This window comes from Diadema setosum, chromosome 13, assembly GCF_964275005.1.
Source record: "Diadema setosum chromosome 13, eeDiaSeto1, whole genome shotgun sequence".
Lineage (NCBI taxonomy): Eukaryota > Metazoa > Echinodermata > Echinoidea > Diadematoida > Diadematidae > Diadema > Diadema setosum.
The window spans coordinates 24,123,860-24,141,120 of record NC_092697.1 but is presented as its reverse complement, the minus strand read 5'-3'; the positions used below and the strand labels follow the sequence as shown (position 1 = coordinate 24,141,120).

At 37.0% G+C, this 17,261-nt stretch overlaps 1 protein-coding gene across 1 annotated transcript in view; it reads right to left on the bottom strand.

Annotated features, from left to right (window-relative positions):
• LOC140237299 (phosphatidylinositol 3-kinase regulatory subunit alpha-like) overlaps window positions 1-17,261 on the bottom strand; it is an 80,794-nt gene that overhangs the window by 52,750 nt on the left and 10,783 nt on the right. The window contains exons 3-4 of the mRNA XM_072317238.1: window positions 8,725-8,867; window positions 2,641-2,775 (exon numbers count right to left, since the gene is read on the bottom strand). Of these exons, the coding sequence (XP_072173339.1) occupies window positions 2,641-2,775; window positions 8,725-8,867 (278 nt within the window). The remainder of the gene's footprint in view (window positions 1-2,640; window positions 2,776-8,724; window positions 8,868-17,261) is intronic.

Sequence of the window (17,261 nt, the reverse complement as noted above, 5' to 3'; positions counted from 1 at the left end):
TCTTCCACGTAATGTAAAACGAGGAATGTTCGCGTGCACTTTAATTTTGCAAGAGCCAAGTTTTGCAAAATTAGAATGTACGCTAAAGATCTTGTCTACACTATGGGTATTGAATGTTAGAGGTAACTCGAGAATATTTCATGCCGCGAAAAAGGCTGTTGGCTCCAATTTGTGAAAATTTCCTGCCGCGAAAATATGTTTTACAGTATCCTTCGGGGGGGGGGGGGGGGGGGGCCTTGCTTTCGTGTCTCATTCACTACAAACTCCAGCATTTTCCTCCCCATCCCCTTTCCCAACACATGTCAGTATCGTAGAAGTCAAACTGCCCTTGCCAGCAGTTCCACTGATTCTTTCAACCCTAGCATCTCCATATCCTCAGTTACTCTTCATTTTATTCATTAGTTTCACACCACACATTGCTATAATCATTTTTCTTGCTCCTCAGGCAAATGTGACATGGATTGGGACTTTTCGTGAGTAATACTGCATGGTAACTGTATACTGTATGCCATATATTTCACGGGGATTTCATTTTTCATGAATTTTGAAAATTTATTGGGCACTATTCATAAATTTTAAAGGACAAGTTCACCTTCATAAACATAAGGATTGAGAGAATGCAGCAATATTAGTAGAACACATCAGTGAAAGTTTGAGGAAAATTGGACAATCGATGCAAAAGTTATGAATTTTTAAAATTTTTGTGTTGGAACCGCTGGATGAGGAGACTACTACAGCTTGTGAGTCATATGCGTACAACAGTATAAAGAAAATGTAAAGAAAATTCAACATATTTTCACTTTTTTCGCATAATAAAAGAGCACTTGACTTGCCTCTTCTAAAGGCAGGGGAAATGATATTACCCCTAACATAATGTCGGTAACGAGCCAAGGGAATGTGTACTTTTTTCAAAAGATGAAATTTTGTGAAATTCTCTTTGTATTTTCCTTATATTGTTGTACGCATGTGACATCTAAGTTATTCATACAATGCAGCAGTCTTCTCATCCAGTGGTTACTGCATTAAAACTTCAAAAATTCATAACTTTTGAACAGATTGTCCGATTTTCCTCAAACTTTCAATGATGTGTTCTGCTAATATTGCTACATTCTCTCAATCCTTATGTTTATGAAGGTGAACTTGTCCTTTAAAACACATACATTGTAAGTACAAAGATAAAAAATGTCAAACACATGAATATAAATACTCTGATCCCAGCATGAATGCAACATGCACACATATGTTTCTCTTTCTGCACAGTAGAGCATGATTTTAACCACTAACAAAATTGTTGAGAAGTCCCAAATTGCAAAAAAAAAATAAAAAAAATAAAAAAAATAAAAAAAATAGACTCGATGAATATGTATGCAGTTAGTGAAATCTAACTATGTAAATAAAGAATACTTATCCTAAAATTTGTGCCCCACCCCAGTGATACGGCTAAATAGCATTTCTCAGTCAGTTTCAGGCAGTGTAAATTGTTTCCTCTGCACCAATTGTGAGGGGGAATTGATCTCTTAACTTCTCTCAGTCCCATTAATATCTAACAATGTGACGTACCAAGCATATGTTTTCCTAAGACCAAGAGTATCGGTTTTGATGAAATTTACGCACTCGCAAGTGTTTGTATACTATTACATGGGTGTGCGTGCGTGTGCACGTGCTGACGGTTGACACCGTAGAGCTTAACAGTCCTTGGAAATGAGCAATAGCAAGTCATTGTACCTTGATAAATGAGGCTCAATCTCTTTTCCTACATACATTGTAGTGCAGGTTTCACAACACTAACACCCTGGTGCACAGAATACTTTATGGCAATGGAGGGGTGCAGGAGCCACTACTTCCTTACTCTACTACATCTTTGACAAAATTACGCCACGCCTCCAAGTACCTAGCTTTAAGACAAATACAAGATCAACACATTCATTACAGACGTCGGTATTGTAATTTATGGTAGATGTCCAAACACAATGAAGCTTGCTTGTATACCGGCCTGCACTGATCTTCACAGAATTCATCATGATCATATCCATACTCTAAACACACATGTGAAATACACTATCATGTGATACAGAAGATGATGGATGATGGCAGGAGAAGGGACCAAGAGAAGATGATTTAGAAAATGATAAAGAGCAGGTCTTGGTTTCCAAACTACCATAATTTGGTTATCATTCAACCTTTCTCCATTTCCCACTCTACAGAAAGCATGGAAGTGGAATTGAACTCACAGAATGGCAAAGAGACATCTTCTTTTGAATGTCATCAAGCAGTTTTTTATCATCTTGTTGCTCTATAATTGGATTATCACTTTGTCTAAATATTGCTATGTATACGCAGCTCTGTTTCCTTGATGTGTTGAAAACGAGATTGTTCAGTTTCTCAAAAGCCTTTGTGCCGGAAAAAGAGATGAGAAGAGAAAGACTTGATAATAAAGTAGCTTAATGAAGACCACTGAACATGACCAGTGGGCTTTCCCCACATTCAGTATCGGAATATTCAATACCAAATGTCATCTTCAACCAATCTTGTAGACTTCAGGAAAATCTAATGGATTAAATGACTAGATAGTTCCTTAATAACAACATCGACTTTAGAGCTTGGCAAGAGGAGAACATTAGCTTGTTTTAAGGACATTACCTGTAGGAAATCTTCACTCAGTGACACAAGCTTGGAGCCCTCAATGTTCTTGGCCCTGAAGAGCTCCCCGTAGCGATACATGTTGGTCACCGCCATCCAGTTCAATACGTCCTCTACGCTCCAGTAATCTACAAACTGTAAAAGATGGAGCAAAAATTATCATAGAGCATTCATCCTCAAGTGAAGACATCAACCAATATTTAGTGAGAGGACTACCTTGGTACAAGAAGTGAGATAAACTGGACAAGCGAATGTCAATTTATCGACATGTACTCATAAATGTGCACACCTCCCCCTCACTCACACACACTCACAGACCCATAGCTGGTGAACTGAATCTGTGCAGGTATTTGTGATACAGTCAGAACACAAGTTTGGAGAGTTTTCCTCCGTGTTCTGTTCTTGCTCAGGCCACAGAAAACCAACACATAAAGTCTGTAGGTGTATCCCTGCATAACCCCTCTCCTCTCCTTCATTTACTGACTTTGAAAAAAAAAAAAAAAAGAAAGAAAGAAAGGAATATGCCTCCAGAAATGGCTTGCTGCTCTATTAGGCTCTTCATGCATATCATCAAGACCCGAAAATCATCCTTGTGACACGGAAGAACACTGTTCTAAATGTTTCCTGAAAATATGTGATCATGTGAAGCTCTTTACAAGTAGGAATAATGAGAAGAAGAATATTCCTAATAACTGCACTAGAAATTGTGTACATGCATCATGAAATTAGACAAGTATGTAAACAGGCACCATGAATAGGCATCAACGGCAAAGATTGGAGATTTTTGGGTCAATCATTCTTTTTCTTGTTGTTCAAACTCTCTACACAATCCATTGAATGCGTATTTGTGTGTAGTATACATACGTATACTGTGTCATGGCTTGCCGAACTGTTGCTACTGCTGTATACACCATATATTTCGCGAGTCTAAATTTTTGTGAATCGGGATTCCCGACGATTTCACGAATGGTTAAATTCGCGATCATGGAGTCCTGTACTGAAAGGAGAAATGTACATGCGTACGTCACATCCACATCGGGATCAGAGTCAATACTTTTGTGTGTCTTTAATTTCGTAAATAGCACCTGACTCGCGAAATTTGCAAAAATAAAAACCTTGCAAAATATTTGGCGTATACAGTATATGTACCCTACCCTTTTCCAATTAGCCAAGCGCAGGTTTAGGTGCACCATGCATTCCTTGTACTGAGACAAGATGTGATATGATGCAAAGCGTATGGTAGGCCTACGTACATCGTAACATGCACATAGCATTCACATTCACAATTGCAAGTCTTCATAAATTTCATTGTAACAGCTATTAAGATTTATAAACGGGTGAATGCACGAAAAAAGGCATAATTTACGGAGTTCACTTGGCATTAAACTCCTCACGGGTCAGGTATAAAATCACTACACTGTAAATCATGGAGGATACTAACAATGACGGACACATTTGGGATACCAGTACCTCTTATGTGCTCTTCTATGTCAAAATGTTAATTTTCGGGTACTGATACACTGATTTTTCATCAGCATCCTGCCTTCAAATGATCTCAATGGGAAGATGCATCTGCCTCAAATGTCTCAGGCTCAGAATATTCAGCAACCCAATTTGCATCCAACTGTAATCATCGGTATCAGCTTGCCTACTCGAGTTTCCAGCAAAATCCTATGGCAGTCTAAATACATGGTTAATACTGAGTAGGCAAAATCTTTCCCTTTGGTTTGTGCTGCTTCATCCCCAGGTTTCAAAAATTGAGATTCCTCAAGCCTGTAGCATAATCATACAGAGTACAATTACAATGTATTGTACCAGTATACATCAAACTACAGGTGCATGGAAAGCAATTTATGCTTCCATTATACACCGTATATCAGGTATGTATGCCTACCATTTACTAGCTCTTGTATGATCTAGCAATCAAAATTAAGCCATCAATTTAATGATATGAGATTCTCAATTACCCACACTAATTCTTAGTATGTGAGTGTAAATACAATGCTCTCCTTTCTTATGACAAATAGATTGCTGTCCAAGTGTGTAAATTCCTTGACAGTCACAGAACAGAACTCTTAAGAAATGAGTACCTTAAAAACAAACCACTCGACAAAGCTCTTCACAAGGCGTTATACTGTTGTTGTACAAGTATGTCATCCCCTTAAAATTGGCACGCAGTGCATGCTGAAAGTGAACTTGGCTCAATTGACACTCCGAATGATTTATAGTGGTACCTTTACTAAGTGTAGACAAGATCGTATGCTACAAGACAGTGCCAAGGTGTCATATTACAGGTTAAAGCATCTCGCAAATAGTCTCTTCAGCCTTTGTACAGTAATACAAAGGAAACAGTTTACTTGCCAAGCACGCATCCACTATAATAACTACTTGTCACCAGTATGAACCAACTAAAACATGCTCAAAATCTTCGTTGAAAGCATGGTAGCATTTGAGAAAAGGTAGGAAGAAGTGGAAGAAGACATTGAGTAATTCCTGACATGAAAACTATATCACTGGACCACTAATTCATTCTCAATGATATGCACATTTGAAGGACCACTGATTGTATCAATACATGTACTGTAAAAGCTGTTATTTTCGCGAGGGTCGAATTTTCGTGAATTTCACGAATCACATTTGGATCGCGAATTTAACAACACGCGAAAATGTCTCAATACGCTTTGTTAATAGTGCGTTAACGTAAGCGTCGACGTCGATTTGCGAAAACAACATCTCGCGAAAAAATCTATGACCTCGTTCTTCGCGAAAGTATCTGTACGCGAAAATAACGGCGTATACAGTATCAGAGGTAACACACTGGGGGATCTCGATGGATGGCTATAACTGGCAATCTGTGCAGGCGCGGTGGAGCACCCCAATTATCTCGCAGAAATCCATCGGCAGCCGAGCCTCATTTGCATAAAGTAAACAACATGTACTCGCGTAGTTGAGAAAAAGTAAACAACTTCTCAAGCTAATAACAATTTAAGGAAACCTATTTTCGGATTAAAATAGAGTTAGTTTGAATTTGAAAACATGTCCGAATATGCACATATAACATATTAAAGGATTTGACAATGATAAAATGTGAAATTTTAGCGAAAACCTGGCGAGCAAAATTACCAAAAATATGCCTCGAAAATCATCCTAAAATTCACGACGTGGGATTACGGAACCAAAGCGCCATTCCAACAAAGTACACCGAAATTTATTTATCTGCTTGCATTTTAAATTTCATACCGTAATATTCCCGGCCATGGTTGTGTCGGAAAAAAACCAGATGATGGTGTCAAAAATGACACGAACGCAAAGCGTACAGGTCGGTCCCATGTATATATAATCGCGTCACTGTAGCCAGGGCGGTGAGTCTCACCTCCCTGCTGTAGCGTTGCATGTCACAGCACACACAACGCATTGCTGCATGCAGCGTGCGCGGCAGCAGCTCAGCAGTCACCGCCGTGCGACACTCAGCAAATTAACTGCGTCACATGCAAACCAACAATGAGCACGAAATCCTGAATCTCTTTCCACCTTACCTCCCTGATCTCACGTACCACGCATGCCCAATATTACGGGAAAAGAAATGACGTCATTTTCAATTGTTTCGCTCACTACAATTTTCTATTCCAAACCCTGTAGAAACAAGTTGATTTCTCAAAAAGTACAGGTGGAATCAAGCGAAAACTTTCACCATATATGGATTGAGGCCTGATGAACTTATGTTGACAATTTCGCACACATTGGAGCCCGGCCATAGTCCAGTCGTAAAAAAACAGAGAGCATGTTTTGCGAGAGGTGATTTTCAAAACGCTTTAATATCTCAAGTTCTAGTGCAGCAAATTTCATGATTTCTTCATCAAAAGGAAGGTTTTTAAAAACTTAGATAGTGTGGGAAGTTTGAGTTTACTAGCGGCACGCATAGCGGCACAAGGAGAAGGTAAAGATTTGACTTTTTCATGCACACAGTTTCGGGCAGCCGTGGATGCCCGTTGGAAATTCAAATAGAACGGGGCGATAATGAGATGCAAATTGGGGTGCTCCACCGCGCCTGTGTGGCAAACAAACCAACAGCCATCTCTCAGTGCTTGTGCTTCTACAGTTTGCACTCATCTGTATCTCTAGAGCCACAGCTGCGGGCAGAGTGGCTGAACGTCCGGTATTTATATGCTACGTAACGAGTCAAGGTTTTTGTGAATCGGGACTTCGTGACAATTTCAGGAGTGGTAAAATTTGCGATCATGGAATGCAGTATTATCATGCACCTTGTTGATGTACGGCTGTACTCCATGCCAGTACATGTACACTGTACAAATGCATGTCGCATTCATCAGAACTAATATTTTCATTGTTCTTAAATTTGCGAATTGCACTTTACTCATAAAATTTGTGAAAATAAAAACCCAACAAAATATATAAATCAACAAACTTAAGTGTACAACATGACTACCAGGTCTGTGAAATTTTAGGATGAAAATATTGAAGTTCTTCTGACCACTTAAATACTACAACATTAGCAGGATACCAAACTTTGGCAAAACAAACCAAATTCTGTGTTACCAATGTTTTGGTTGTATCAATGAGCATTTAATATTGGTCTTTGTTACAGTAATGTAATGTTTTGGTTATACTATGACCATTTTAATATTAGTCTTTGTGACAGTAACATAATTGTAAAACAGCTTTAATTATTCAAAAAGCTATTAAGAGAAAATTTGCGAGATTTAAAATTTGTGCCCCAACTTCATGAAAGTTGCGATCAAATCAGATTTCATCCTAAAAACTCTATTTCAAGGACCTAAGTTATCTTGGCTTCCTTCCAAAGCTTTCACCGATCAGTGTTTCATGTCTCACAGCACTCTTTGAGTATGACTTCCTGGAGTGAAGCACACAAAGACAAGGATCACATTCATTCTGTATTGAAGGCGTGTGAAGGAGCATTAAAAAAACAATAACATTGTGGCGTCCTCTCACATTTCAAACTTCAGAAGACACAAAGGCACCATGATTTGATGGCAATGTGCATGATGTCAGACATCAAACTTCTAAACACATTCTCATCACAAGCATTAAAAGGTCCCTGCAATCAAATGTACTGCATTGACCTATACTGATGCCTTTTGGTCTACATTTACCAAATCACCAAATACTTCATGAAAATATGCATCACACATTTTTAAACATTTTTTCTTAATGTTTTTTTTTTTTGCACCCTGTTAAGCCTCTAAAAAAAGTCCTCCAGATCATCTTTATTCATATTCCAGCTGTGACATCATTTTCCTGTAACACTTGAGCTGAACAAAAGATAAAGTTATCATCTTATCATCCATTGCAATGTCAAAAAAAAAAGGGAACTGTGATGTTGTTGTGTGTATTACAGAGCAGTACAGTTATACACTAGAAATGGCAATAAATGGTAAAGTACGCTATAATGGTAAAAAAAAAATCTGATGCATATTTTCATAAAGTGTTTAGAGATTTGGTTATGTACAGATCAAAAGGGAACAGTGGAGGTCAACAGACAATTGTACATTTGGATTGCAGGGACCCCATGAGTTTGGGATACTGCCCTTCATGGTGTACTTCTGTAATCATTCATTAATTCATTTGTTTATCCAATGATTACTCCATTCACTATACTGTCAAAGAGGAGATTTTTGCAGTGTTGAAATTTTTCGCACATTTCATGCAACCAGAAGCTAGCTCGAAAATAAAAGCACGTGAATATTTCTGCATGCCATACATGCATGTTTAAGCATCAATGTCCTGATTCTGAAGAATTAAAAACAAGCGCAAAAGGCACTGAAAACTTACCTGTTCAACGATTGATTGTATGTCATGATTGATTGTATTATATGTTATGTCAAGCGCATAGAGAATTTGTTAATTATTATGCTCTTCCTAATGTGAATAATAATAATAATAATTATCATTATTATTATCATTATTATAATTATCAATAGTAGTAGTAGTACTAGTAGTAGTAATTCATCTTATTAAGCCGAGCGTGAAAAAATTAGTCCTAAAAGGTGAAAGTATCCACTTTTACAGTAGTTCATACATAAAATGTAGCTCATCATGGCTTACCTCTTCCCTAAATGGATTCACTCCTGGCGGGAGAAGCTGCTTCTCATACCGGTCAGCAAACGGAGCACACATTTTGTGGAAGAGGTTCCTGCAGCCGGGGTACCTCACTGCTATCGTTCCACAGCCCCATATATAATCCTGACCTGATATATTAAAGTAATAAAAGAGAAAAGCAAAAGTTGATGGTGTGCCTTTAGGGAAAAATGCCTAATAAATGGTAGTTTGAGAAAAAATAAAGATAAGATTCTTTCTACAAATGTGTAAATGTTCCAAATACAACTCTTTCTATGGCAATTTCAAATAATGTATATTTTATACTATTCTATATATTCATTCTTAAACTAAAATTACATCTAATTTCAATTCCAAATTTGCTCAAAAATGCATATGCTATTAACAGTTTCTAAACTGTGATGATACATTTTATACTTCATATGTATGAAGAAGAAAAAAATGCATTCCCCCTATGTCCCATTTTACAAGCAAAAGTACATAGTGTAGCTATACACAGTAAACCTCCCCTAAAGAGTAATTGGATGAATTACATACAAGGTAGCTCTGAGGTACAAGTTCTTAGTTGTACTACATCCTCTGAGGTCTACTCTGGAAAAGTCTCCAAGCAAAAGAATGACAATAACCCATTATATAAAGCTGTCAAAATCTTTTCAAGTTGACTAAAATATTAATTCCTTATTTGATACTTTTTCAGACACGAGTGTATATTCTCCATATATTCTCCTTTAAGTTCAGTTATTTATACAAGTTTGTTGATCAGCAATATGCTTCGAGAGATAGACTATTGAACATTGATTTGCAAAGTTGAAAAGAAAAAGCATGTTCCCACAGCATGTACACTCTTATTTCTGCGGCGTCAAAAATAACTCGGAAAGTGTGAAATGTGACTCGGAAATGGCGCCAGCTGGGAGTCAACTCCTTCCGAGTGAAAGCTACTCGGACTTCCGAGTCAAATGATTTCACTCGGATTCCGAGTCACTTCCGAGTCATTTCTGTGGCGTCAAATCAACTCGGAAAGTGTCAAATTTGACTCGGAAATGGGGTCAGTTAGGTGCAAAATGACACGGATTTCCAAATCAAAAGATCACAATTTCACTCTGATACGGTGTGGTTTCCCACATTGTAAGTAACCCATTTTGGTGTAGTAATGACTGGGATTTGGTGTGCACTTTTCTAGAGGAATGCAGAATGGAGGAATACATAGGAGTTTTCATCGGTGAGTACCCACCTCATTCACAACAATCATATAAATAATTGCCTGAAACATGGTCTAAACAGTCAGTTTTATTTGGGGCAAAATGAACTTTTGACACGGACACATTGACTGGTAGTGGCGTAGCCGTAGGCGGCCATACGGTAGTTCGTACCTTTTGTACGTAGCCCTAGGCTATATGCTATACGTTAGAACCAATCTACAATAGATGTGAACCTACCTAGCTACACCTCCACTGTACATGCAAGGAACTATACCCGTATGGTACGATGAAACTAGGCGAAGGGGGTGGATTGAAACTTATTTATTACATGTTATTAGAATAGGTAGGTTTACATCTATTGTAGATTGGTTCTAACGTATAGCATAGCACAGGCTACGTACAAAAGGTACGAGCTACCGTAAGGCCGCCTACGGCTACGCCATTACCAGTCAATGTGTCTGTGTTGAAAGTTCATTTTGCCCTACATAAAACCGACTGTTTAGACCATGTTTCAGGCAATTATTTATATGAGTGTTGTGAATGAGGTGGGTACTCACAGATGAAAACTCCTATGTATTCCTCCATTCCGCATTCCTCTAGAAAAGTGCACACAAAATTGTCCATCTTGAAGACAAAAAGTTGCAAGACATCTCGCGGCCGCGGCGGATCGTCGAGAAATGACGCTTTTTTTTCGCGGGGGTACTACGTCACATAGGACACGTGACATGTTTTGTCCAATTGTAGCGCGTGTATGTCATGTACACCGCGCTGGGTATTTCTGATGTGACTTTGCGCAGGTGTAAAAAGTCCGACAACCAAAATGATAACTCGGATTTGAGTCAGAAGTACACAGTTGGTGTTAAATTTACATGGATCGGAGTGAAAATTTTTTGACTCGGATTCAGAGTTGAAATTTTGACTCGGCAGAAATAAGAGTGTAAGGTTGTTGTTGTTTTAAATAAAAAAGAGACAGAGAGAAAAATTGGGGCCCTAACACCTATACATCAAACAGCATATAATGGAAGACTTATGAAAATAAAGTCTGCCATAATTTCCCTAACACAAATACAATTGACTTTGAATATATTTTTTTTAACCTGTCTTTATTCTGGGTAATATGGAAAAAAGACAAGCAAATTTGTGCGTCTACGTACTTACTTGGTGTCTATGTAAGTCACCTAATTTCTGGGGGTTCTATTTTTCCTTCCATGACAGAGAAGCAATAAAAGTTTTATTTACTTAAATGAGTGATTTTCATATCAACTATAACAAAACCATGTACACATTGTAAATTTTGGTCACAAACAGACAAAGGAAAAAATAACAATGATTAAATGCCTCTAACCTCTTTTCAGAGTAAAGCATATCAACGATTTGCTCTAATTTGTCTGTCATAATTCACACGTTTACAGACAACACAAAAATGACAGAATGGCACACCTTTGTATCAAAGCCATCAAGGGTATTGTATCATACATGGACATGTAGTGTACTTTGTAACTGCCACACCTGAAGTAGGAAGTTTCATTATATATGATCTATTTCTTTCTCTCCTTCTTTCTCTCATGTTTCCATACCAGTACATTTGAATACATAAAAATAAGTGACTTTCCAATTACCCATGTTATCAAAGTCTCAAGAACAGCTTTCATTCAGTTTCTCTTGAGATAAAATTTAATTGTCAAAAACCTACTTGGTCCATTCAATTGCCGTGAAACACTTAAGCATGGTTGACATCAAGGACAAAATTATGAAAATTAATGAAGAGCAAAAAAATTGCATAATTACAAAAATGCTATGACGAGTGTCACATGGCAGGTGTCACATGTGACATGTACAATCAATCCTTACATTCTCTTTATGGAAAGAGAGTGAGATATGTTTCTGTTTCACTTCTTCACCTTCAAGAACTGGCTCATTATAGTCTTAAAAATTAAAGCACAATTCCACACTACGATTAAGTTGACTTTGATAAATAAAGTAAAACAAAAACAACCCAGCATTTTGATTAAGTTTCATCTCAAGTTCACATTTAACATGAAAATTCAACAAATCTTTACAGATTCACAAGTTTTGACCCAAAAAAGCCCTGATGAATTAAAGGTGATGATGTAATCCTTTTATCACAGCTCTTTCACAGATTTGCAAACAAAAATATTCCCAATATCATAGTTTGTTTGATAATTGTAATACAGTGTATATAGTAGCAATTGCAACTTGTTCTTTCAAAAAATAAAAATCACCATTGCTGTGTGTTTATTTGTGACCACAATAATCAGAGGTAAATGATCGTATTCTTATCAAGGTCATGTCAAACAAGGATAGTGAAGATTTGTCTATGCAATTCATTTGAAGATTTGTGTTTTGACAACACCATCAATTCTGCCAATTTGAGTATTACATGTGGTTGCAATATTCATCAATGGTTAGTGAAAACATCTGCCAGAGTACAATGTATACTCAGGACCCGTTCTCAACAAGTTACATATTTCACACATTTCTTTCTTTAACATCCTATTTCTGATGAAACCTATTACATTCCATTCATCTTTACTTTTCCACTATTCATTAAAGCCAACTTTAAAATGGTATAGAATTGTACTTCAAATGCTATTAAATGTCCTATACAAGCACTGCTCATATAGAATATATAGCCACTGCCTCAAGGGATGCAATCATTGTAAAGTCAGGACGGATATGCAAGTAAATCTTTTCTTAATTGGTCATGGGACAATGGGACACTTCATCAGCCATCCAACAGAATTCCAGGCTAGGAAAGCAACAACCCAACCTTACTGTCATGTGGTATGCCTTCTCTTGCCCATCTTCACTGGAATGAGGTCACAGGAAAAAAAAAATCACCTTTTCAAAATATACAGCATGGTGTTGATAATTCTCCCCATGCACGGAATAATTTTCCTGGTATCACATTGCAATTTGCTATGCATTTTATATCACTGCTACACAAACTAACTTTTGTGTAGCAGTTTTCTTCCACAGAAGTATACAGGATACCATTTGAAATATTGTTCATCACCTGAAATTGCTAATCAGATTTGAGTTGGAAAATTATTCCCTGCCATGCACACTAATGAACACTCCAGTATCATCGTACAGTCCAGCTTTTCAGACATACACTTAATACTGCTGTTCTATTTTGTATATTAAAGACAAGTAACAGTGCTCTAATGACACTGAGGTCATTAGGCCAATGGCCGCCGTGCCCAACCAACTGTCCAAGATGCCCCTCCAAAATTAGATTTCAGACCACAACTGATCGTAACCCTTTCCTGGTAAGAGTAACAAGTCATAATTTATAAAAGTTTGAAAACAGAACATGAATTTTCCCCACTTTTTCATAGACCTGCACTGTTGCACAGAAATATTTTTCTCAGAATGTGGTCTAAATATCACATTTCCCTTGATATTTTAATTGCCAGTGAGCAAATATCTGGTGGGCTATATACACATCCTAAAACAACAGTGGTGTTTAACCTTCGTTACCAGGCAGAACAATTATCAATCAAATCAATGGTGGTGCATGAAAGTGAAAACATTATTGGCAAATAAATCAGTTTTGGCCATGATGCCTCATAACTGGCCCTGATGCCTCCTACAAAAATTTGAGTCAAATCAAATGGAATTAGAGACCTGAAATAATATGAAATATTCCAAAACAGGGCTACCTCCATGTACTTATCTGGACAGAGCTGACCAGTTCATTGGTCAACATCTAGCTAGCAAAATGCTTGAGCAAAATGCTTGATCCATCAGATATGAGAGACAATATCCACTTTGGCCATTTACTCCAACCTGTAGCTGAATCAAATAGACAACTGCACCTGAAACACAACCTCTGCTCCTCCATTCTTGGATTTATACAGAATGTGATATCATATGATAGTATGCAAGCCAATTTTTGCATTAAACCAGCCTCTACAGAGAAATCACAGCTAATTGCACAGTGTGAATATTTAAAGCATAATTGTGCAGCAAGTTTGAGTAGTTATATACACCGAGTATGGGTGGCAGCTGTGGATGGTATAAGAACTGCAGGGTGTTAAAAACTCTTTGTTCTGCTCTGTTGGTCATCTATACCAGGTTTCTCAAGGAAGTAATGCACCCACCAAAGAACAATGGTAACATGGGTGCTACATCTAAAGCTGTCACTGTACTGATACATAAAGAAAGTCTGAGAAGTAGGTAACAAATGGTTGGATTTATGCATTCTTACCCAGGTAGCTACATGTATCATGTTCAAAGCAAGCTATTGGTGGGATGTGTAGCATACAGATGTAGGACTTAAAATGTATGTTATAAGAAAAGTTGTTCTAATATATTCATGTATGGGATCCATTCTGAAACACAGATAGGATGTCATTTTACTTCTATAAGTGAACTATGACATCAATATTATAATATGTAATATATCATATAGTGCTTACTGTTGAAGGCCTGGACAATGCATTTATACAACTGTATGTGGGGCAGTGTCATTTATCCTTGGGTCTTATAGTAATAACGTTTTAAATATTGCAGCAAGTACTGATTTATATACCACGGTGCATAAAGAAGCCTAGAAACAAGATTACAACACTACATCTATTACCATAAGTCAAATACATTATAAAATGTATGTGAATCTTGGTATGTAGTATGCAAGAAAGAATACAAGTACACAGTGCCTACATATTACTGGCCTGTTCTGGAGAATGCATTAAAATTATGTGGGTAATAAAATCATACCATGCTCATCGCTCACTGGAACAGACCCTGTTGTGCATAATGGACACAGGAAATGCAATTTTCCTCTTTGTTGAGTCTTAAAAGGTTTGCCTTCTGTTCTCTGGATTTTATTTTGTTTTGTTTATTCAAAAAAAAAACTTTGAATATGTGCAGGTACCACACTGATGACAGTGTCACAGACATACTTCCTTGCAAGAGATTACATCCTAAACAACTGGAAGCATGTACTGTATGCAAAGGTGTAGTATTACATCTTACAACAGGCAGCTCCCATGATTGTACTCTTAGCTACATTTGCAGCTTGGAGCATGGAAAAGTAATTTCTCTCTCTCTATCTCTTACTACATAGTATGTAGTTTGTGACATATAAAAATAAGCATACTGCAAATATATACAATGTACAAAAGGTTACAGCCTGTCTTGTCATGCACAAATGCTGAAGCTATTCCATTCTTCACAGCACTTTACAATTTGTATTCTGATGTATTGATATGTATTGTGATGATGAAATACAAAAGCCATTTACATTATAAAATCGCATTACAGGAAACCAAAACCCAAAGAAAAATGTGGATTGAGTGAAAGCAGCAACATTAGAACACACCAATGAAAGTTTGCGGAAAATCGGACAATTGATGCAAATCAAACACAGTCTGGCAGGTGATAATGAGATAAACAGCAGTAGTAACTTCAATACAAAAGTTGCGTTCACACACAGTTGCCAAACTTGAAGTTTAGGTCAAAAACTTAACTGTCGATGATTAGCTCCACTCGTGAATTCATGATGCGGGTTCACACGTGCACCTAAACTTTAAGTTACAACTGATTACAACGGAAGTTCAGATTCTTTGCTAGATGACCTAATGCCCATACAAAATGGCACAGCGAACAAGACACGAGGTTCACACTAACTCACAAGCTCATTGATTATTGTGTCCACACGGAGCAAAACTACGAGTGGGGACCCCACATAGCTCGTGGAGAGAGCGTAAACCCTAAGATATCTCGTGGTTCTAATCATTGACTAAACTTAAAGATTGCTAACTTTCGAGTGCGTCCACACACTGCTGAACTACAAGTTAATCATCAAGAGTTAAGTTTTCGACCTAAACTTAAAGTTTAGGAACAGCATGTGAACCTAACTAATGAGTCATTCTGAGTTTTCTGATGCCATTACACAGGATCCTGCTGTCAGTTCAGGTTACATTACAAGAGTTTAAACTTCAGCAACCAAGTGAAGTTTCTGATTACTTTCGACTGTCTATTCCAATACTCCCTATACTAAATCATTTCTACCAAGTCCACCTTATATTGTTTAAAAGAGACACAAGCTGGCATATCTTTATCACGTTGCATACAGAACACTACCAACCTAGACGACTGCTTGTCCTTGGGCAACCAATAATTATAACTGAACTCAGTTGAACACAATACAGACACCAGTAGCAGTGGAGTATTTTTCCCCACACAGAACAAACTGTATTTCAAACAACTTATTATACACAACTGTTTCCATCAGCAACACAATTGACCATTGAATTTAGGGAGCAGGCCTGAGCATGATTCTGACAGCATCTACATCATTTATTTGGATGTTAGTAATATTTGTTCACTACTTGACAGTGCAAACTAGTAGGAAAGTACTTTCCCTACTTGTGGTACCCCTGATGGCACTGTCAGAATCAAAGTCTACTTCCTCCTAGTGTGTTCTTCATGAAGCATTGGTTGTGGAGTGTTTATTACAGTGTTTATTACTATGTGTAATGTGCTATATAAGCACTGTCAATTATTATCATTATCATTATTTTACTATAATTATTATTAATATTTTTTATTATTATTACTAAGTTACTATTACTACTATTATTATTAGTAGTATTACTATTATTACTATTATTATTAGTAGTAGTAGTAGTATTACTATTATTATTATTAGTATTAGTATTATTAGTATTATTATTATCATTCTTATTATTACTATTACTATTATTATTATTACTATTAACAGTATTATTATCATTATCATTACTACGTGTACATGAAGAGCTTGATTGCAAAACAAGTTAAAGGGTGTGTACAGTTCTGGTCAAGGTGAGGATTTAGCTTTGAACGTTTTGCGAGATATTCAGAAACCACTCTATGAGATGTCAAAGAGCATGCAGTTCTAAGGGGTATCAAAAGTTTATTCGATGAAAATTGGTTTTGAAATGGCTGAGATATCCCAAAACAAGGTGAAACAAAGAGATCCTAATAAAGTTGTGGCATGTCGCCTTTTATTATTAGCATCTTTTTTTGGATATCTCAGCCATTTGAAAACCAATTTTCATCAAATAAACGTTGAATCCTTCTTAAAATTACATGCTCTTTCATATTTCATGAGAGGCTTTTCATTATCTCACTTAGGAATGTTCAAAACATGAATCCCCACCTCAACCAGTACTATACAGTACCTTTAACTCTATTTTTGTTTATTCGATTTGTGATTCTAAAGCTGCTAAAAAAAGTAGAAAATATGGGATATTCTTTATCACAACTTCAAGAATATGCAGGCCTATTTCTTGTTATGTACAAAAAAAAAAG